Genomic DNA, 21,438 nt, shown 5'->3' with positions numbered 1-21,438 from the left:
AAAAAAAAAAAAAGTATGAACTTCGGATCTAAGAATACGCTGTCTTTGTAAGGTTAGGAGCCATACCGTACACGAGTCCCAAAAGAACCCCCAAAACAGAGAAGTGAGCAATCCAGCAGCGGGCAGGGTGGAGCAGAAGGCGGGACAATGACCTAATAGGTCTTTTCTATCTTTAGTTTCACGAGGCTCCGTGGCCAAGAGGCGCCGGGATCCCCCGCTCTGCCTCCGGCCGCGTCCCCCTGCAGCGCTCAGCGCCCCAGCCAAGTTCTCCCGAACTCGGCGCTGCCAGCAGGAATCCCGAGGTGAGGGAGCCGGCAGACAGGGAGCCCGAGGCAGCGCCGGAGGCAGAAGCAACGCTCCGAGTCATTTCTCAGCTATGAGCAACACAAGCGATCCGCGCTGCCCGCCCTTACCTTGAACACTTTACCGAAAGCACCATCGCCCAGCTCTCCTATGATTTCCCAGAACTCCTCAGGGTTCAAATCCCTCTTGACGTGCTCGTATTGTTTCTTCTTCTTCTCGCCGCCCAGCTTGAAGATCTTACGAAAGTTGAAGAAGGACATTTTGGCTGCAGCCGGGGGATGGGGCGGGCGGCGGTGCCCCCTCAGCCCGCCGGGACCACCTGGCGCGGCCGGTGATGCCGGGCGCGATTCCCACGCGGAGACAAAAGTCTTGGCGTCGCCCGGGAAGCGCCGTCACCGCCGGGCGCTGCGGGGAGACAACACCCCGCGATGCCCTGTACGGGGCCGGGCTCGGCGCTGCTCTCCCCGACGGGCTTGGCGGTCCCTACACGGCCGGGCCGGTCACCATCGCGGCAGCAACAAGTGCCGGGCTCCCTCCTCGGGACGGGTGGCGGCGGAGCCGGAGGAGGGGTCACAGCTCCGCTGGGAGGGGGCAGCTGCCGCGCGCCAGGCAGCGGGGAGCGGTCACGTCCCGCCTCGCAGGACGGGGCGGATGCAGGGAGGGGCGGACTGCCCCGCTCCAGGCTCCCGGCCGGTGTCCTCGCGGAGCGGCGTCTCGGGGTGGCACAGCGGCGGAAAATGACGCTTCGCTGCCGGCCTCTCTGCCGCTCGCTCCCTCGCTCGCCCTGTGGTGGAGCGGGGCCCGGGCGGCTCCGCTTCCTGCGGGGCGGCACCTCCGCCCCCTCCGCCCTCGCTCCCGCCCGCCGCCGGCGCGTGCGCCCCGCGCTCCCGCCCCTCTTCCCGCGCTCCCGGAACCGCCTCGCGCCCCTCCCGCCGCTCCGCCGACGGCGCACGCGCAGCAGCTCGCGCCCCCACGGCTCCTCTGTCCCCCTGCGCTTGCGCACGCGCCGCTCCGGCAGTACGCGCGCGGCCCTCCCCCACCAACAGCTCGAGCCCGGCACAGGCGGGGGGAAGAGGCGGGGCTTGCCATTCCCACGTGACGCGTAGCGGCGAGCTCAGCCAATAGGAGCGCGCGGAGGCTCCGGGCGGGTAAGTCGGTGTCGGACTCAAGATGGAGGGGGCGCCCTCCCCCCCCTCATACTTCAGAACAGGATGGCAGCGCTGGCGTCGTGCTCGAGTGCTCGTCTCTCTTTTTGTCCCGTTTCCCTTTAGTTCGCTATGTGCCGTCACGGGAGGGGCGTGTGGCAGAGGGACCCTTTTTTTCTCTGTCCCGGAGGACACCCCATGCCTCTCTTCCTACCGCTCCGCTATCCCGTACAGGAGGGGTGTCCCCAGCCCTGTGGCCAAGCGTGAGGCTCCCTAGGCGAGGGACAGCTTCCCCTCAGTGGTGGCCGGGTGCCCTGAGGCCCCAGTCCTGCCGCGGGAGCCGAAGGGCCATGAGGGGCTCTCTCTGTGTGTCAGGAGCGCTGTGTGGGCAGGTGGTGCCACCTGGGGGGCTTGGGCTTGGACGCGGGGCTCTGAAGAACGTGTTGATAGTAAAAGAAGACGTTGGAAGACTTTCTTTTGTTTGCGGTCCGGTGCTGTTCCTAGACCTGCTACTGGTTTATCTTCTGTCATAGCAGGGTGTGATGTTCTTGTGCTGTCCGTTTGGTATCTTCGATATCTTATTTAATCACTGGGACAGGCCTGAATTTCCTTATCTCACAACCTTCTCTTCCCACAAGTGATTCCTTCCTCACCCTGAAGTATAATTGTATTTTAATAGTTGTGTTGTGTACATGCCACCAAATGTGGGGCGTTTCCTCGCTTGAAAGCAAGAGGCGTTCCCGTTGCCTGGATTAAGGGCAATTAGCAGACACGGGGACAGAGTTTGGGTTGATGGGCAGGAAGTCGATCCAGCAGCAGCTGAGGCGATGCTGAGACCTCAGAGACATCTGACAGTGAGACAAACACCCAGAGAAAATCGTGTAATGCCTTATCCTCGTATGAACCTGAGTGCCTGCAATTGCCATTAACTTAAGCTGCATGATGGGCTTCTAAAGATCAAGCTTCTGGTGTGCATCATTCCCCTGACCATTTTATTAGCCTGACAGTGGTTTGCTCTATAAGGAGGGTAGTCCGTGTATAAATTCAGTAATAATAATGAGGCATTGAGATGCCCCTGACACAAAGCGTTTATGAATCGAACAACAGTGTTCTGTCATGAGTCAATTTCTTTAAACTGTATAAAATCAGTTTCACGGGTAGTCCCACCCTGTGAATAGAGAGCCTTTCAAGTACTCTTGCTAAACTGATTTGTTGTAATAATCAGCGTTTGTTTTTCAAAAATGATATTGGGCTTTGTGAGTTCCTTGTACTGACAGCTTGGCCACGAGGGGAAAACCAAGAAACAACTGCAATCCAGAGGAATTGTTTTATCTTCTGTCATCTGGTTGGGTGTCTCCACCTACTAATTTCATATAGAAGTTTCATTCAGATAGTTTGAATTAAATACAATAATAGGGTGTTAACAGCAGCAATTTAGCTTCTGATGCTTTAGTTTTTAAAGGTCAATTTCTTTTTATCTCTATTTTTTTTGCCCCTTCAGGTGGGATGACAGCTTTGATTTGGATGTTAAAATAGAATGATGGCTTAAATAATAATTTTTGTTAATATTTTTAATTTAATATTTTGGTTTTAACTTGCTTTCTCTTGGATAAAAAGTGCTTTGCGACTGATTTCTGTAGGTTTATTTAAGCTGACTGTTTGATAGAGGATGCGGGAAAAAAGGAATCCAAAGCCATAGCATGAATTCCTTGTATTTAGGCAGGATTATCTTTTCTTTAGCCTCAGCGTTAATGGCAGTGGAGTGGGGGGGGGGGGGGGGGGGGGGGGGGGGACGTGGTGCTATTTACATGTGGTTGTTAGAGTTTGTAATAACTGGAAAGAAATGCAAAACTAAAATAAAATTTCCTAAGTTATATGTGGATGAGTGAAGTTGAGATGGCAGTTCTGGGCTGGGATAGCAGGGCCTGGTTCTGCCTCAGCTCTGTTGATAGATGTTGGGCTGTGCACAGTTCACACACAGCATCTCTGTCGTGTGTCCATTTGTGTTTGACAAAAGAGGCTTGCTGGGAACAGAATGTCCATGCCATCCTACCAATGACTGAGTGTCAGCAGGTACTGCATGTGTGTTGCTTTAGGCTTGTATAAACAGAGTCTTCCTGTTCCAGGGAGCTTTTAATTCATATAATATTGAAAATATAAGATGAAAGTCTGGCACAAGAAAGGAATAGTTAATCTAGTGATAAAGTTTTGCTTTTAACTTTTTCATTTTTACTCTTGAACAAGTAATTCAAGATAAAACCAGGATATATGAAAACTGTGACTCCATCTTATTCCCGTATTCTTTTACTCTGGAGTTACAGCTTGCCACTCAGTCCCGAAAATATAAGGTGAAGGTTAAGTGCTAGTAGCAAATCCTTCCCAATTTGCTGTGACTTCCTGGTTTGGAGGAGGCTGTATGGAGCCTGGATTTTGTGTGGGGTTTTTTTTTTTGTTCCTGATAGCAGGAGTTTTTAGCAACTGTAAATGTTTCCAGATGGTAAGAATAAAAAGGTAAAAGCGAATTATATTAAAATTTCTCCTTTAAGAATTTAAAGCAATGCTTTTTGAAAATTCATTGTTTCCTTTAAATGCCAGAGGAAGATGTTAAAGAACTATCTTGATTGTGCATCAAATATACTGGCTTAACATAGCTGTAAACTCTTTATTACAGTCTTTTTCATCTCTTTGTGAATTAGAAGTCCCCTTTATAGTTTCTGTTGCTTAATATCATCCTCCTTTCTCATTGACTCAATCACTTACACTTGCCACTGTTCCTAACTCTCCCTTTGTTTCTTTTAAACTGCTCCAATTTTTCTTAATTGAAAGTAAACACTTCAGAAATTTAGTTTGAATTATGTTCTTCACAGCATATATTGCCTTTTCACTGCAGTCCTACATTCTGTCTTCAGTTCTTTCAAAATATTTAATGGTATATTTTTATATTGTCTTGACTTTCTGTCCACCCACACTTGCACTTATCTCCAAAATTTTTTCTGGTGATTGAGCTCATTGAATTGCTGTAAGGTCACAGGTGGCTTATTTGTGGTTAAATCTGAAGTGTAATTCTTGTTTCATCCATCTTAATCTATCTGTCACCTTTGGCACTTAGCACTGTCCTTTCTGTTTCCTTTAATCGATGTACTGTGTGTTTCTATTGATATTTTCCAGTTATGTGGTGGCATTTTTTACATAGGCTCTGTGATTTCCCAAGTTAATGTTTTGTGCTGTATTGGGCTCATTTCAGTTCTAAGCACCAATGAAGCTTCTAGATCACTCTAGTTAATCCAGTGCAGGAAGATGATCACAGTCCTGGTCACGCTGTCCACACTACTTCTGATACAAGCCAGGATGCCACTGGCCTTCTTGGCCACCTGGGCAACTCCTGGCTCAAGATAAGCTGTTGTTGACCAGTGCCCCTGGGTTCTTTTCCTCTGGGCCACTTTCCAGCCACTGTCTCCCAGCCTGTAACCCTGCCTGGGGCTCTTGTGACCCAAGTGCAGGACCTGGTATTTCCCCTTATTGTGCCTCACACCATTGACCTCAGCTCATTGATCCAACCTACCCAGATCCCTCTGCAGAGCCTCCCTGGCCTCCAGCAGATCAGCACTCCTGCCCAGCTTCATGTTTGTGAATTTACTGAGCATGCATTCGATCCCCCTATCCAGATCATAGATGCAGACATTAAACAGGACTGTGCCCAACTCTGATCCCTGAGGACAGCCCTTGTGGCACCGTTACCACCAGCTCTGTGCCAGCAAAGAGAGCCCCTGTCCAGACCATGGACTGCCAGCCTTTCCAGGAGAATGCTGTGGGAGACAGTATTGAAGACTTTTCTGAAGTCCAGGTGGATGACATCCACAGCTTTTACCTCATCCATTAGGTGGATCATTAATCATAAAAGGACATCAGGTCGGTCAAGCAGGACCTGCCTTCCCAAAAGCCATGGTGGCTGGGTCTGATCCCTTGGTTGTCCTAGCCGTACTACATATACAGCACTCCTAAAGCCTTTCTAATAAATGTACCATTGACAGAGCTGTGTCTTGGAGATTTCTCTTTATGTTATGCAGAACAAAAAAGAGACTTTGTTTGTATTTGGTATATTATGAGCCTTTATGATACAAGTAACAGGAATAGTTCGGAAAAGGAAAAAAATTATACTATCAGACGTTGGACACTTGAGCTTGCCCATATCTCATTAGCCAGAATCAATGCTCAGGCTCCTATCAATAATCTGGTTATATTACTATTTGTTACATAGTTTGGGGTTTTTTAATGCCTTATGGCAGGACCAGATAATCTAAGAATTGCCATAGAAACACATGGCATTTGGAAGTTTCAACATATAAGGGTATTACTTTATGTTTGCAGTTAAAAATACATTGAGTGTTAAAATGTTTAGGAATGGAATTGATCTAATTTTGGCTTCAGAAAAGTCTGTATGTTTAATCCAAGTTGGCCATACTTTTTCAGCACTCAATGGGGAAATGTATCTTCACAGGGCAATTCACCTTCCCCACTTTAGGTACTTACATTTATCACAGGATTTAACCGTGTGAGGTGAATTTTCCTGGTTACATATAACGGGAGTTCTTCCTACCTATGGAGACATCACTGCCAGCAGAACTCTTGGACTGTGTTTCTCTTGTTGTCAGCAACGCTTCTGGGAATGATGACAGCGCAAATATAGTAATTGCCAAACTACCAAAATGTTCCCATGTAAACCTGTGATGTTTTATTGAATAAGCTTTATCTGAAATAAGATGGCAGAAGAACAAACAATAATATAAATATCAAAATTTTAATAAGGATCAGGTATTTCAACAAATAGTACAAGAATATTTCTTGGAAACATGGCATGTCAAAAGCATTCAAGTTTTAACATGCTGACTTTATTGAAGCTATAGCAAAAAATAAATGTTTTTTCTTATTGCTTCCAGTTGATCTGCAAGAAAACCCTCTTCAAGGCTGATATTCAGAAATAGTCATATCATAGGGAATGAGAGCAAACCTTAGACTTAAAGGAACACGTCAACAACTTGAAACTTACAGAGCTGATTCTCTTTGATTAACTGACTAATGCAATTAAGAACTTCAGATCCTCATGATAATGCTTTTCAAAAAGGCTGCATGCTTTTTGGTTTGTATTTAACTCAAAAAGCTCCTTTTATAGGAATTTTCAGTTAATCTTAAAATACTGAGCTGCACTGGTGGATAGTTGCATATTTTCCTACAGGAGTTAGTCTAATAAAAGTTCTCTGCATATTGTGATGGCTAACAATCTTTCACAGAACCACACAGGACTAAGGCCATCTAGAATACTTTTTACTTAGTAAAATATAATACTACTCTTAGCTATAATGCTGTATTCCTTCTAACTGTTTTAATAATTTGAGGTTATATTTCATTTGAAATAAATTTATTTAATCAAAACTGTACCTGAACACAAAGCAAATTATTTAAAACTTATGGAGCCCCCTCCATCTGATAGAAGCTTTAGTTAAATCACATGATAGCACGTCTTGCAAATGCTGCACCATGGCTGCCTTTCTTCCAGATGGTAATTAGACTTTTTCCTCTTGGGTAGCAGTCACGAGCTGATTTGCTCTTTTTGTTTGTGCCTTTCAAATTTGCATTAGTTCACATAGTAGCTAGGATTAGAAATTTATTAAGGGATAAAGATAGCTTTGCATCTCAGTATTGCTCCCAGTCAATACTGGTACAAAAAATGTCTGAACAAAAAGCCCACATGTATTGCTGCTTTTCTTTCTGTAAATCCTGATTTTCTTTCACTGTTTCCTAGGAGCATTTTTTTCCAAAAGGGACTTTGTGTTCTCTTGTGATCCTGATCAGCTCTGGAATCTTGAGAGCAAATAACTTGTTCTGTAATATGAATTTTTTATTTTTTTTTTTTTTTAAATCTGTTTATTTTTAAGGCTGTCTGGCCAGCCATCATACCTAATCCTGGTTTCATGTTAAGTATAACCAGGAAGTTTATTATGCCTTCTACAATTACTGTTAAAAATATACCATTCTGTCAAATAGGGAACATTTCCTACTTGCACAATAAAGGAAAATTTGACAAAAAGTTAACACTAAGGACTATTGAATTCCTAGTAATATCCCTGTGACATTGCAGTGGGATAATATTGCAGATATGTCTACTAGCAAAAAGGGGAAATAACATAGAATGTGAGATACCAACTGTTTATTAATGTAAAGCTAGACTTTAAAATATTAGATGATTTTACTGAAAAAAACAGCAAAATTTTTCATTGCATAATGTAATTTTTGCATTACAAGCATGTTTTAATAATTTTGGTGTGTGGAACGGTGTTCTCTTTGTTTTAGAAAATGAGACAAAAAAATAGTTGACTGTATTGTAAAGTAGAATTTGGTTTTCTGTAGGGTCTCATCTTGGTACAGCAGCAATGAGTGGAGCTGCAATAATATGTCAGTTGTTAAGGCAAACAGCAGCTATTGTGTGTCCAACAATAGTCTGTGCAAACTTTGGGCACTAGCACTTGCTTATGACAAAACAGAGTATTGTGATGTGATGCAGTTTTTGTCTCAAGTGCCTGAAATGTTTATTTTTTTTGACAGAGGGGATCCTTAATAGCTAATCTTCAAAATTACATTTTATAGTACACTGTGTGATATTTATGGACTAAATCAAAAAAGCCCATTACATTACATAGATTGAATTGTAGCAGAAAATAAAATAACCTACATGAAAAATAATTCCTGTGGCTTCTGACTGAGCACTAATGTATCTTTCTGGATAGAGTATACAGGAGTGACTTCCTTTCAGAGCATGAGGTAGGAAATGGTATTTATTCAAATTCAAATGCAATTAAGGAGACACTTAAATTAGTTTATAAAAGGCTGTTGGTTTCTTTACATACCATGAAGTTGGAAATAGTAATGACTTTATAATATTAGCTGTGACAGTGATTCATGGAAGAAGTTACAGCCATAGTCATCAGGGAGGTATTTTCTTTCAAGGATCTAAATAATGTCCATTTAGTGCCTTTCAATGAGATTTGGAACAAGTTTTTAAATATGGGCAAAAATCATTACTAACAAACAAGCCTAGCTGCCTTTTCTCCACAGGGAAGGAGTTACTGAAGACACTCATGTTGCAGGACAGGTATTCTTGAACAGTTTGGGGTTGTTCTGTATCAGTCCTATGCCGTCTCTCAGTGATGAGATTTGGACAGACCTCAGATGGAACATGGGTAAATTATTCATTATTTCAGAACATCCTCAGAGAATTACAAAAATTGCTTAAACCAAAGGTTAATGAAGGACAGTTTCTGGATTTTTAGCAGGTTCTAATAGTTTAGCAGCAGAAGATAAATGATCATGAGCCAGCTTTCCTTAGATGAGAACCTACCCTTAGATTATTCACAGAATACAGTGTAAATTCCATGCAGTACAATTTGTCTTAAGGAACTGAGAAATATCAGTACAGCTTTGGTATTTCTAAAACTTTTCTGTTTAAAGCCCAGTTCAGAGCAGCCTGGGTATGGCTAAGAAACCCTGTGCTTGATTTCAGGTGTAAAAGCCCTGGTCCTCAGAAAGAAGGCCCAGTTGCAAAAGAAATTCAGAGAGTAGCAGGCTGGGAGTTGTACCATTTTTCATACAAAACCTCCACCCTTTTGATACTTTTCCTAGATGATGGCTCAGAGGACATATATGAGGAGCATTAGAAAAGAATAACAAATGCTTTGTTCTTATGTTGAAAGTTCTTATTTTGTTCTTCAAACATTTCCCTGTAAAACAGATAATTCTGTAATAGTATATGGGCTCAGTGTTTCCCCCCACATACCTTATATTCTGCACAGATTTGAGTTTTGGGATGTTTAAACATTTCTCTACAAGAAAGGCTTTCAGACAGGATGGGTCTTTATTTGAAGGTGAAAAAAAAATTCTGTAATAACAAAAAAAAAAACAAAAAAAAAACAAATGTAGCTGGAGTAGAATCATATCAGTGTCAAGATAACTTTATTAATCTTTCAAAAAGAGTAGCAATTAGGTAATGATCTTCCAAAAGCACTCCAAATGAGAAATCTCAGCCTTTAGTTATTCTCATAAAGTTTATGATGGTGCTAGATGGATCTGAAATTTCAAAATTATTCTAAATACATTGATTTTGTATGTATCAAGAAAAGGGCTATTTGACACCTTGTTCCATGTAGAGTCTCACAGTGTTCTGATATACTTAAAAGGTTCACTTCTACAGCAAAATAAAATGCAAATTGATTTCAGAACATTAAGTGGATCTGTCATAATCTAAACCTTTGGTATGTGCCAGGAATATTTTAAAAACTTCAAATCACAACTGTGTGCCTAGACCAAATAATAGGTTAATTATTTTGAAGTCTCAGGTTGTTATGGACTGTTCTGTAGTGCTATGAATGTTCATATGAATTCTGACTTATTCCAGAGGCTGTTCTAATTTAGATCATATGCATAAACCAGTTTAAAGGGGAGGGAGGGGAATGGGCAGGATTATTTTCCTCTACAAATTGAGTCAAATTTGTGGAGTTCACAGGCACAGTAGCCTTGAAAGCTATAAACCCATGCTTGTCATTTCTATGCCGATTTCTGAAATTTGAAAATCTTCATTCAGGAGGTGACTTTACATCTGTTACACTGCTAAAAGAGAGTAGGAAAGCTAACTGTGTTGTCCTAAGCTGAGGTGAATTAGGTTTTATTCTTTTTTCTCTTTTAGTTAATTCCTTTGTGTTGTATCAGTAAATTACAGAATCACAGAACAGATCAGGTTGGCAGGGTCCAACCTTCTGCTTAAGCAGGACCCCTTAGCCACATTACTGTGGATTCTGTCCAGACAGTTCTGGAATGTGTCCGCTGAGGGAGACTGCACAGCCTCTCTGGGCAATCTGCTCCAGTGTGTGTTCACCCACATAGCACAGAAATTCTTCTTCATGTTCAGGTGGAACTCCTGTGCAGCAATTTCTGCCCATTGCCTCTTGTCCTGTTGCCCAACAGCACTGAAGAGCCTGGTCTGATCTTGACATCCTTCCTTCAGACACTTCTAGGCATTGACAAGGTCCCCTTTTAGGTGTCTCTTCTCTAGGTTGACCAGGCCCAGCTCTCAGCCTTTCCTCATAGGAGAGATGCTCCAGTCCCTTAATCATCTGCTGGACCCACTCCAGGAGCAACATGTCTCTCTCATACTGAGGAGCCCAGAACTGGACACAGAACTCCAAATGTGGCCTCACCAGGCTGAGTAGAGGGGCAGCATCACCTCCTGATTAAAAGTATCTGTCAAAAAAGTTTCCAACATCCTGGTTGGAATCATCTGGCTATCACAATTTTTATACTGCTGTTCCTCCAAGCAAGAAACTATTTATAAGAAGTAATTTATTTTTATTTTTGTTTGTTTTTAATTTGCAGTAATAACTAAGAATCTTCTCTCCCAGTGAAAGAATGTCTTTTCTTCAGCTCAGCTCATTCTGGCAGCACTGTGAGTGATTAAGAGTTTTCAGAGAGAGTTAATCATCCTCATAGGCTTCCTCCTGCCCTCGCTTGAGACAGGTTAGGGAATTAGTTGAAGAAGGCACTTCAGTGTGATTATCCAATAGCTTTAAAATACACATAGGGAGAGAAGCTTTTCTGAATATCGGTAGTGAGTCCCTACTACCTTATTTCTGGTAAGCTTACAGGTGACCATGAGAAATACAAAGCTAGTTTTCTGGTCTGCTGAGTGATTGGCTGATTTCTTGATCCATGGGAAATTGTATCCATTGCATGGGACTAGGATCGGAAAGAGCTACTTCTACTGTTTACTTTGTTACACCCTTCCCTGTTAGTTTTTCAGAATCATGCTTTTGGAAAATTGAATGCCAAAACTTTTTTACATAAAACAAGTTTCAATGCCAAAAGGAGACAATCTAGGACTGTAGGCTTTGTCCCCCTTCCAAGACTGGGTGGTGAAGGAGCCAGTTTCTTTGGTTTCCTACAGCCACATGCACCTGTCCAGAAGGTTTTCCAGACAGTGCTGTGCAAAGGTGAAATCAGAGGGAGTGAGACACATTAAAACTTATGACATGGAGACATTAACTCCACTGGAAGACTGTTACACAACAGACATGTCAGCATTAAAACTTTCTTTTAATTATGTATTTTTGAAAAACCTATGGGTGAGTTTCACATGTTTCTTTGTTCCATGTTAACTGTAACTAAAAGCTTTACTGCCCAGTTCAGTAAGATTTATTTGTATGATAATACAATGGGTTTATTTGGTTTTAATTCAAAATGTTGTATGCGGCTGTAGGTAATTAAAAACATTTCCTGAAAAATGGTGGGTTTGACTGTACTATGTTGGAATTGCCTCTGCTGATCATGAAGAGCTGAATAATAGTCATTTGTTACATAGTATGTTGACTCAGACACAGATGATTTCAATTCAAATGACAGAGGGTGTTACAAAACCCAGCTGTTGACTCTGCTCCTCTTTCCACAAGTTGCTTTGTCTGTGGCAGGAATGGCTGATCTATGAAGCAGTTTTTGACAGCTGCAGTTTCTGGCCTAATTTATTCAAGTAAACCAGTGGTGACTTTAAGTTGTTTTAATGCACTGGGTTGGCAACTCCAACTGTTTAGGAGCTGTTTCCAGTGTAAATTGTCAGTGCTACCATAGTAGTGGCAGCCTTAGTGGAAGAGTGAAAGCCTGGTAGGATGTTTAAGTTGCCAGTATGAGTGCATAAATTCTGTTTGTGATTCATAGCTACCTTGAGAAAGAGTTTTTGCAGCAGTGTGCTAGCACTTGCAGAACAATTGCAGACAGCTGCTGGCAAGACACATTTTCTTGGCTCAAAATGATTAATCTCAAGCTAAGGCAATTTTCTCCAAGAGCTCTGGTTGTTAATCAAATTTGGAGAAAAGACAACAAGAAACATTAAAACAGATACTCTTCTTTGAGGTTTCAATTGCACTGGGATTGGAAGAAGACTGTTTACCTTTTTTGGAAAAGGTATGTGGTGGGCACAAGAATATGGGCCAAGAAATTTATTGGCCAGGGCTTATTCTACTGGATAAATCAATAGGGTGTTAAATAGGAAGCTATTGAGATAAGGCTACCAGGTAGGCTGCTTAGGAGGGCAGAAAGAAAATGGGTTGGGGGGGTGGCATGGTTGGGAAGGGTGCCAATTTTCATTGCTTTCCCTTCTAGGATAATACCTCACTGAGCTCACAAGATCCCTCTGGGGATTATGGACTTGGTAGTCAAGCAGAGTCAGGAAAGCTAACATAGATAGCAGGGGCTGGAAGAGACAGCCCTATTTTAATATGTTAGAATAATCTCAAATTGTGGCTTCTTGTTTATTTGTATCTAGATACCTACTATGTAAACTTTACATTTTTGCCCTTCAAACAGAGTTATTTTCCCAAGAAGAACTTAATTGTTTTTTTAGTTTTGATTATGCCTTCATAGCCTTTTTCTGGAGTTAAAAATAGAATTCTGATATCTTCTATCTAATGAATTTGTGGACTAGATGCTTCTGTTGCCTTTTTTCTCCTGTAACAGGATAGAATTCCTTGCACTCCAACAACCCTGCTGCAGTGAAGTCATTACACTGCACTTAAAATGCAGAAATGAATGACCTTTTGCTAGGACTCTGTGTTGTTTATATTGCTAAGCCTGATCACCATCTCCCAGCAAAAGCCAGTTTGATCCTTAAACATTTGTACTGTATATTAGTATCTGTTCAGAATTGTCTATTGTTTGCTGTCTGGTTCTCATTGATTATAACATTGTGCATCTCCACAATGTCCCTATTTGCCCCTTGGATCTTCATTGTACAGAGCAGCTCTTATCTTCCTTGCTGATAGCATATCACCAATGGTACCAGTTAAGAGCTGAAAACACTTGTAACATAATGGAAAGTTCTACTTTTGCCAGGATGACTCATTTATTAACACCAGGATAGAGAGGCTTCCTGTGCCAACTTAAGAAAAAGTTACGGGAAGATACTATTATATATCAAAAGATAAATGATTGGAAGAGTTTTGTCAGCCTTATAGGAATTATGTTTTTTAATACTCTCAGTCTGCCTGAAACAAGCTTGGAAACTCAGTGAATAGATCCTTTGGAAATAGTTTACATCTTGTTTTGCTTTAGGAGCAGACAGACAACTGTTGAGAAGAATGGTCTGGTACTAGCAGTATTGGAGCCAAGCAGTACATGCAGGAGGCACTAAATATCTTTTTTTTTTCCAACTGCCCACAAGTTTTTGGCTTCAGATAGGCCACTGTTGAAATGTAGCTACCAAGCTGGCCACTTGGGAGGGAAGGAAGAAAATAGGCTTGGTTTTGGGTGGTGTCAAGGATTAGGAGGGCTTTTGGGACCGCAAAGAGGCTGGGAAAGACTTTGGCTGATGTGCAGAGTGCCCTTGTGTGCCTGTCAGACATTGCTGAAAATGAGTGGGTGGCTGGGGTATGGTTCCACTGTCCTATCCTAGTGTGAATGGAATGTCTGTAACTCAGGACTTCAGCAGATTTGTCCTTTGGACTCCAAGGAATCCTGTGATGCCCCCATAGTACTGCGGGCATGATTTAGGTTTTGTCAAGGAATCTTTGCCAGATCTGTAAGATAAAGTGTTGTAGCAGGCTTGAACCAAGCAGAGTGGTCTCTACATAAAGACTTACGATTGGTATAAATATCTCCAGTGAAGAGCTGTAACAAGGCCTTGGAGTGAGAAGGAAGCTCCAGAATTGGAGATTTAATTCCCAATAGTTTCTGACATAGAAAGAGCTTTTGCTGCAGAAATCTCCCTTCAGAACAGGGAAGCAGTAAAAAATTTCAGGGAGATGCTTCATTTAGGCTAAAAGTGTGGCTTGGATTTGATTTGTTAACATTTGGACATTTCAGAGCTGACAAGTGGCTATAAAATGCCGTAACACAGAAATTTTTAATGTCCAGTGGAACTGCTTCATTGATTTCCCCTCAGATGCACACATATGTAGGGGTGACTTCTGCTTTTTACCCCAAGGAGTGTCTGTTTACCCAAAATACAAAAGGTTAGACAGACTTGTCACCTGATTGTCTCTTTTTGCTGGTTATCTCAGTCTACTGTCTGTCTAGCAGGAAAAACAGGTGCTGAGCTGTGACAGGCTTTGTAACCATGCAGAGTAAATTGGGGGGCATGAAGCTGAAAGGAGTATAACTTTGTACTAGAGACTGCAATCAAAAAGAGATGAAGAGACTAATTTTGTTAAGAAAATGAGCACGTCAAATAAAATACAGGTTCAAAATATTTGTTTCCTTGAGAAACTTTATGGTCTAAATTTGACATAGACTGTAGCAAGTATCCAAAGAATTGCCATATGGAAGAATAGCAGCTTGTGTTAAGATCATACACTTAACAGCTTAATTTCTAAATTTCTATTGAGCAATGTCTCAATTCAGCAACAGAAAAAGGGTGCTTCTTGGGGAGACTTGAGTAAGAGAGGAATGGTGGGACATTTTTGAGTAGATCTCAAAATTGCAGGTGCAAAAAGGAAAGGTTGGGAAGAGCTGTCTGTAGTGGGGACTGAGATACGAATCCAGGTGTAAACAAAACTATTTCAGTTTGTTACTTAATGGTGAATTTACTGCTGGAACTGACTAAATCAGATATTTTCAATGTCTCACCAAAGAAATGACCAGTTCAAGGAAGGGTAAATAACACTGACTTTTTTATTTTATTTTTTTTCCTTAAATTAAAAAAAAAAAAGTAAGTTGGACAGGAATTGAATTATCACTGCAGTTCTGTACACAGTATAGAGGAGGTGTTAGCAACACTCTGGTTTGTTGTGCTACACCCTTTTTATTTTCCCTTTCCTCAAATTAAAATTTAAACATTAGAACTATGCAGAATCCAAGCTTTGCAGTTTCTTAGTGAGACAAGGTGTTGTGATGTTCATGGCGTGTTGTCTCTACATCAGTAGCTACCAGTGCTCCTCCCAGACTGCAGAGATCCCTGGGAGCTGCTTCCTCTCAGGAGACTGGAGCTGCCAAATCTTAGCCCTGTGGTACACTATTCAAAATCAGTCCACTTAGTACCTTTGACTTAGAGCTGCAAGGGGCTGACACCCACTGGAAGGTGACCTGGAAAGCCTTACAGGAACTATGTCCATACAGGAGAAGCCGATAGAAAATATTTTCAGCTTCCAAATCTTTATGAGGATCTTCCTGAATCAAGTGCTGGGGTTTTTGATATCAACACTGTGATAAGCAGAGAATTGGATCTGTAATGGCAGAAGATGGCAGGCATTAAACTGAAATCTGAAAGGGTAAAAGGGGAAAGTAACAATTTCAAAGTTAGTGGAGACTACATTCTCAAAATAAGGAAGGGATGGCTGCTTTTGTTTTAAATAGTCATCCTTCCTTAATCCACAATAAAGCACAGGATGAACTATGAGAAGAATATGTTAAGGGTGGGAAGGAGAATGATGAGGGAAATAATAATCATCTGTAGAGAAAGTAACCACTCAGGATCCCAAAATCCTGCTCTTTTAAAGAAATGTTGACTTCAGTTCTCTATGGATTTGGAGAGGAAAAATCTCTAAAATTCTATTTGATTTGAAGTTACTAGGGGAAATGCTGTTGCTGGATTCTCAGTACTTCAAACAAATCATGAGTATTGATACTTCAAATATTTCATGTGGTGACACATGAAATATTGATCAATAAATATAACATTAGATTAGATAAACTCCAGTGTCTCATCTTCAGCTCTGCTGTTTTATTGTGTGTAAACTCAAGGGCTGTTTTTTCATTTAGCTGGGGCATATGTGAACAGCTCTTCACCTGTGTAGGAATCAATTACAAGTCCTTCTGTGTTCACAGGTTTTGGATGCAGTCTGAGTCAAAGTATGAAGAAGAGATGCCTTCTCTGCACTGGGGGATAGATCCTGTATTTTCTGCCTTTGCAAGACTCTATATTAAAGATATTATAGAAATGAGAGAATCTAAACAGGTGCCAGGTATGTATTTATATGTGCTGATTATGATACACAATGTTATAATTGATTTATGCTGTGCTTTTTATCAAGGGATTGAAGAATACTTCACAAACATCAGTAAAGTAGTTTTCCATGTGCTTAAGCTAAGTAACATTAATATCTTTTTAGGTTGTATGTGAAATGTATATGAAAAATAAAATTTATTTGTTAAAATGGCTTTTCCTTCTCTTCAGAACTTCTTTTACATTAAGGTAATGTGTTTCCTCTCTGTGGTAATGCTTGTTATATTCTGATAAAGTTATTTCTTAAAAATTCTAGTTCTTTCTGGCCATATGTATTGTTTTCTCCCCACTGTCTCTACGTATTTTGGAAAATTTTGACTGTTGATGGCATCACTGGATGTGATTTTGCTTTTTCCTATGGATATTAGTACATTAGAAAACAAATACAAATTTTGAAGTTTTGTCTCCTTAATTTTTTATTATGATAGATACATGATATTCTTCATACATTGGAACAGCCTTATTGTAAATTCTGGCCTCCATGCTGGACCTTACTCCTTATCTGCTTTGCAGTCTGTGTCCTGCTGGTTTGCAGTGTCACCCACATGTGAGCTTTGGCTGAAGCAACACGGCTCTGACCTTGGATTTCTGTTTTCACTACACAGACTTTAAATAGACTGCAGTGTGTCTTCTGCTGTGGAAGGGTTCATTAGTCCCAACTAATGAACCCAAGTTGACACAGTGCAAGATTATCAGGGAGGAACCCAAAGAACTTAGAATTAATGAGGAAAAGCAATAAGCCCTAAGTACAGTTTATATCTTTGGTTTGGTTTTGATGTTTTGTTTGTGGTTTTTATTTTTTTCTGTCCATGGAGACTAAGTACCCCTGTTTGGCTCTTTGAATATGCTTTGCTTGTAGGTTTTGTTATTCTTCTTCAGTTTTCTTTAACAGCAAGGATAACAGCAGTGCTATTTTTGGAGAAATGAAGGACTGGCAGTTTTTTTTTCTCTTCTTGCAACTATTTTTATGTACATAAGGACTTCACAAACCACAAATATCTATCTATCTATCTATCTTTGTTATTTAACATGGCAGGTGAGTTTTGTCTTAAATTCATTACAGTAATTAGGCTGCAGACTTGTTGATATTTGTCCTACAGTAAGTTTTATTTAGAGGCCTTTTTGAACTGTCTTAAAATGTCTTCTAGTAGTACTGCTGTAGGAAATGCATCTGGTAAAAACTGTTCTTCATCAGTTAGAGATATTTTAATTGTTTTCAAACAAAATACAACACAATTCAATGCCAGCAGAATTGGATTGTAGTTTGGACTTGAACATCAGTACATACACATGTGAAAATGTATTGAGAATAATTAACCTTATGAACACCAACAAACATTTCATGGTAGCAGGAAAAGTCCTAGAAAGTGAAGTCCTGCTCTCTTTTTTACCTTCAAGTTACCTGAATTTCCCTTCTTACTTCTCTTTCTGTTCTTTTACTTAACTGAGTTGGCTTCTGCTTCAGGAACTTTTTCAGTTTTGTTATTACCCTTTTTTTCTAAGATGATCCTAAGGAGGTGGTATCTGTCATATCAAGATATCAGCCTTTACAGTTGGTACATTTGATCTTTCTCCACTTCCTGTGCATCTGGCACTCTGCACATTTAAGCTTGTTTGCAATCCTGTATCATTTTCTAAACCAAACTTCAAATAAAATTATTTTTTCTAGAACCAGCATCCTGAATTTTGTTTATTCTCCTGGTGCTGTATATATACCAAACCAGACATTTTTCAGTGTGTCTTAATTGTTGGCAACAAATGATAGCAAAACAAAAACACTAAAATTAATACCTTTTGGGGAAGGAAGAACGTAGGTGTTTGTTGTCAATGCTTCCTGCATTTAATGGGCTTTTAAAGACCAGCTGAAGCTAAGTATATGGTTGGCTATAAATCAGTCATTAAGTAATGGTAATTAAGAATGAATGAGTGCAAAACAAAAAGTTGTAACTAGGAAAAATGGAAAGAAAAACAGACTGAATGTCAGGAAAAACATCCCTAGAATGACATCTGTTAGACCATGGCACAGTCTTCCCAGGAAAAAGGTGGGATGCCCTTCACTGGGATTGTTTATATCCTGACTGTACAGATTGCCAGGAATTTACTGTACAAAATGGTCTTGTATTGGCCCTGAGGAAACGGACTGAATGACCTAATGAGTTTTTTCTTTCCACTTTTAAGCATTAGGATTTGATGCCACAGTGACTAATCCCTTAAAACGACACAGAGGGAAGCAGTAAACCTGGCCAATTACTCTGCTGCTATAAATGGTGACAAGAAGGCTGGAAAAGCTCCCAGATAAAAACAGCAATTGTGGTGTTTTAGCAGCCTTGCAATGAGAGTGGGTGTCAAACTCAGTTGTAACACATAATCACATCATGGAAATGAGTTTTCTCAGAGTTATCATGCACCGCTGCTTTGTGACAGTTTATCAACAAGCAAGGGAAGCTACAAATAGCATGAAAGGAGGTAATAATAATTAAAGGAATGGCAAATAGCACAGTTATGCTAGTACAGACATGAACAGAACTTGCCCTAGAGAGCCCTGTATCTATAGCCCCCTCTAGCACTGCTGTGACTGTTGTGGTAATGGCATTCTGCTCTATCTGTTGATTACTGGGTTATTAGGAACCTCACTGAATGTGTTTGTCCACAGCTTCAAATATTTAGTATATATTTATTGCTACCAATATGGACTTAATTTGAAGAAATAAACTGGCAGGTGGAGTAAGTTACACCTTGAAGTCATCAAGTCTAGCACCTTCTAATAGGTTAAATATAATTTCATTCTTCAAATTTATTTGGGTAGTTTCTCTGGCAGTAAGGGTGGAGTTCTACATGAGTTTATGGGTATGGAGAAAACCAGTTTTATTTGGTATCTGTCATCTGCCAAAACTCAGCTTACTAGCTGGGAAACAAACATAATAACATGTTGCTTGTTTGCATAATCAGGAGCTTGGAGTCTCTGCTCCACAGACTTACCCTGAAACTAGCCCAGACCATTTACAGAGATGTTGTATGATTTGGTGAATGACTGCATACACTGAGAGCATCTCCACTGGGGGTTTCTCTAGCAGTGTTTATTTGTGCTCTGGTAAATGAAATGTGAGACAAGTGGACAGACCTGCTAATCACTCTTTATGCCTGACCTGACCAGTGACTGCATGATTAGTATAGCCAGATCTGAGATGATAACCATAGATGCATCCTGAAAACATTGCCATGGATTTTTATAAGCAAAATTTCTGCTTATGAGCTGCTTGGCTGATCACCTCTGATTTCTTCTGAAACTTTTGTGTTTTCTCTCTGTCTTGCATGAAGTTAATTCCAGGCTCATTTAAGGCTGCTCGCTATGTAGGACAAGTTATTTTTGGATTTTGGATTTAGGTTTTTTTTAATACAGAATACTTTTCTGACTCCCTTGCTGCTGTGTTTCCCTTTGTAAGAATAACACTTGCCACGGTGTATGGAGCCAAATGTTCCCTTCTGAGTCCCTCGAGTTATCTAGTTTTCAGAAGACAGTTATTGAACATCCCAGATGGCTTATTTCAGTAAAGCAGCAGTATTTGAAAACTGAAGACAACACATTCACTGAAAACTAGCCAGCCCAGGGTATATTTGGAGCTTATTGCCCTATTTTCCTCCTGCTGCTGAACTGTGAAGCCTCAGTGTATGATGTTTACATTAGTGTTTGTTAACAACATTTGTCACTCTCTTGAAAGGGATTACAGAGTGAGGCAACCTCAGTGCTGTCAGAGTCCACTGGGCTGTGATTTCTCACTGTTTCCTGGACATGTTTCTAAGTGTTATTTAAGTTATCTTTATAGATGCACAAAAATAGCTTTGAAGGGATGTTTTTAGAACGCATGTTTTCAGAAACTGAAGTTCAGGATGCAGTCCACAATGACTGCAGTAGTGTATTCTGCAGTCTGAGAGAGCTGTTGATCTCCCCCTGCCCCCACGGCTCCTGTTCTTCTAGAAATGAAAGACAGAATTATGTTAGTTTTCCTTTTGGAGGCTCTGCCCTAATCAGGAACAGCTGCATTGTGAGAAGCTCAAACTGCTTCCTTTGTGTTCTATTATTTATTCTGAAGCCTTATGAAGATATAAAAAAACCCAAACCAAACAACAAAGCAAAACAAAAAGCCAAATGAAACAACAAAACAAACAAACAAAAACCACCTTAATGCTTGCAGCAAACAGGGTTTTTTTTCAGATCCAAACGTGCTAGAAAACAAGAGGTTAATAAGATTCTGACACTCTACAAAAGCAAGCTTTTGCTATCCTAAGTAAAGCTGATACTTTCTCCTTTAAGTGTTCCTACTCTCCAGTGATACAGGGTATTTTTCCTGTGTAGGCACTGTATAATTTAAGATATATTAAATATGTAAGAAAGTAAGTTTTTTTTACTGAGAAATGTGACTATGTAGGGTAGGGTGTTGAAAGAATCGCTACACTAATCAAGCATGTTTTGTGTCTAGGTATATTCTTTTATAATGGCCATCCGATAAGACAGGTGGATGTTGTTGGGATAGTGGTTCAAACAAAGGAGCGAGATGCCTTTTATAATTGTGGAGGTAAGGAAAATGTCTTTCTTTCTTCCTTCTTGCACTTACCAGACTTTAATCTTAGTTACTGTTAGAACTGAAAGGTTTCCTTATTTGCTCATTATGTATTCTTGAAACTAATGTGCTCTTATCCTAATCTGTATATCTACAGCTGAGATTACTTGGCAAGCGTAGGGAAGCTACTGTTTATCTCCAAAAATAGAGAATTAAATAGTTAACACAGAGTAATTGATTCATGTGGGGCTATGTAGCAAATCTTCATTTTGGTGCTTTGTCATTGGACTCTGCCACCTTCCTCTCCTATTTCTAGTCTCTTTGGTCCGATGCAAATAAATTTAACAGTGTCACAAATGGGAAATTGCTTCTTCCATATTGGAACCTTAGAAATCTCTTC

The 21,438-nt window shown here is 40.7% G+C and overlaps 2 protein-coding genes across 6 annotated transcripts in view; one reads left to right on the top strand and one right to left on the bottom strand.

Moving 5' to 3' along the window:
• SLK (STE20 like kinase) overlaps positions 1–1,156 on the bottom strand; it is a 49,863-nt gene extending 48,707 nt beyond the window's left edge. For 3 of the 4 annotated variants that reach the window (XM_015633296.3, XM_015633298.3, XM_015633299.3), the window contains exon 1: positions 414–1,155. In XM_015633296.3, coding sequence (XP_015488782.1) covers positions 414–563 — 150 coding nt within the window. In that variant the 5' untranslated portion in view covers positions 564–1,155. Of the gene's footprint in view, positions 1–413 lie in introns of all 4 variants that reach the window. The other variant, XM_015633297.3, reaches the window with a different exon arrangement.
• Positions 1,157–1,364: 208 nt separating this feature from the next.
• STN1 (STN1 subunit of CST complex) overlaps positions 1,365–21,438 on the top strand; it is a 47,381-nt gene continuing 27,307 nt past the window's right edge. Inside the window, exons 1-3 of one of the 2 annotated variants that reach the window (XM_015633764.1) lie at positions 1,365–1,451; positions 16,302–16,438; positions 20,958–21,053. In XM_015633764.1, coding sequence (XP_015489250.1) covers positions 16,309–16,438; positions 20,958–21,053 — 226 coding nt within the window. In that variant the 5' untranslated portion in view covers positions 1,365–1,451; positions 16,302–16,308. Of the gene's footprint in view, positions 1,452–11,884; positions 12,447–16,301; positions 16,439–20,957; positions 21,054–21,438 lie in introns of those variants that run through there. The other variant, XM_033515730.1, reaches the window with a different exon arrangement.

Source organism: Parus major, chromosome 6, assembly GCF_001522545.3.
Source record: "Parus major isolate Abel chromosome 6, Parus_major1.1, whole genome shotgun sequence".
Classification (NCBI taxonomy): domain Eukaryota; kingdom Metazoa; phylum Chordata; class Aves; order Passeriformes; family Paridae; genus Parus; species Parus major.
This window is presented reverse-complemented; position numbering and strand designations above follow the sequence as displayed.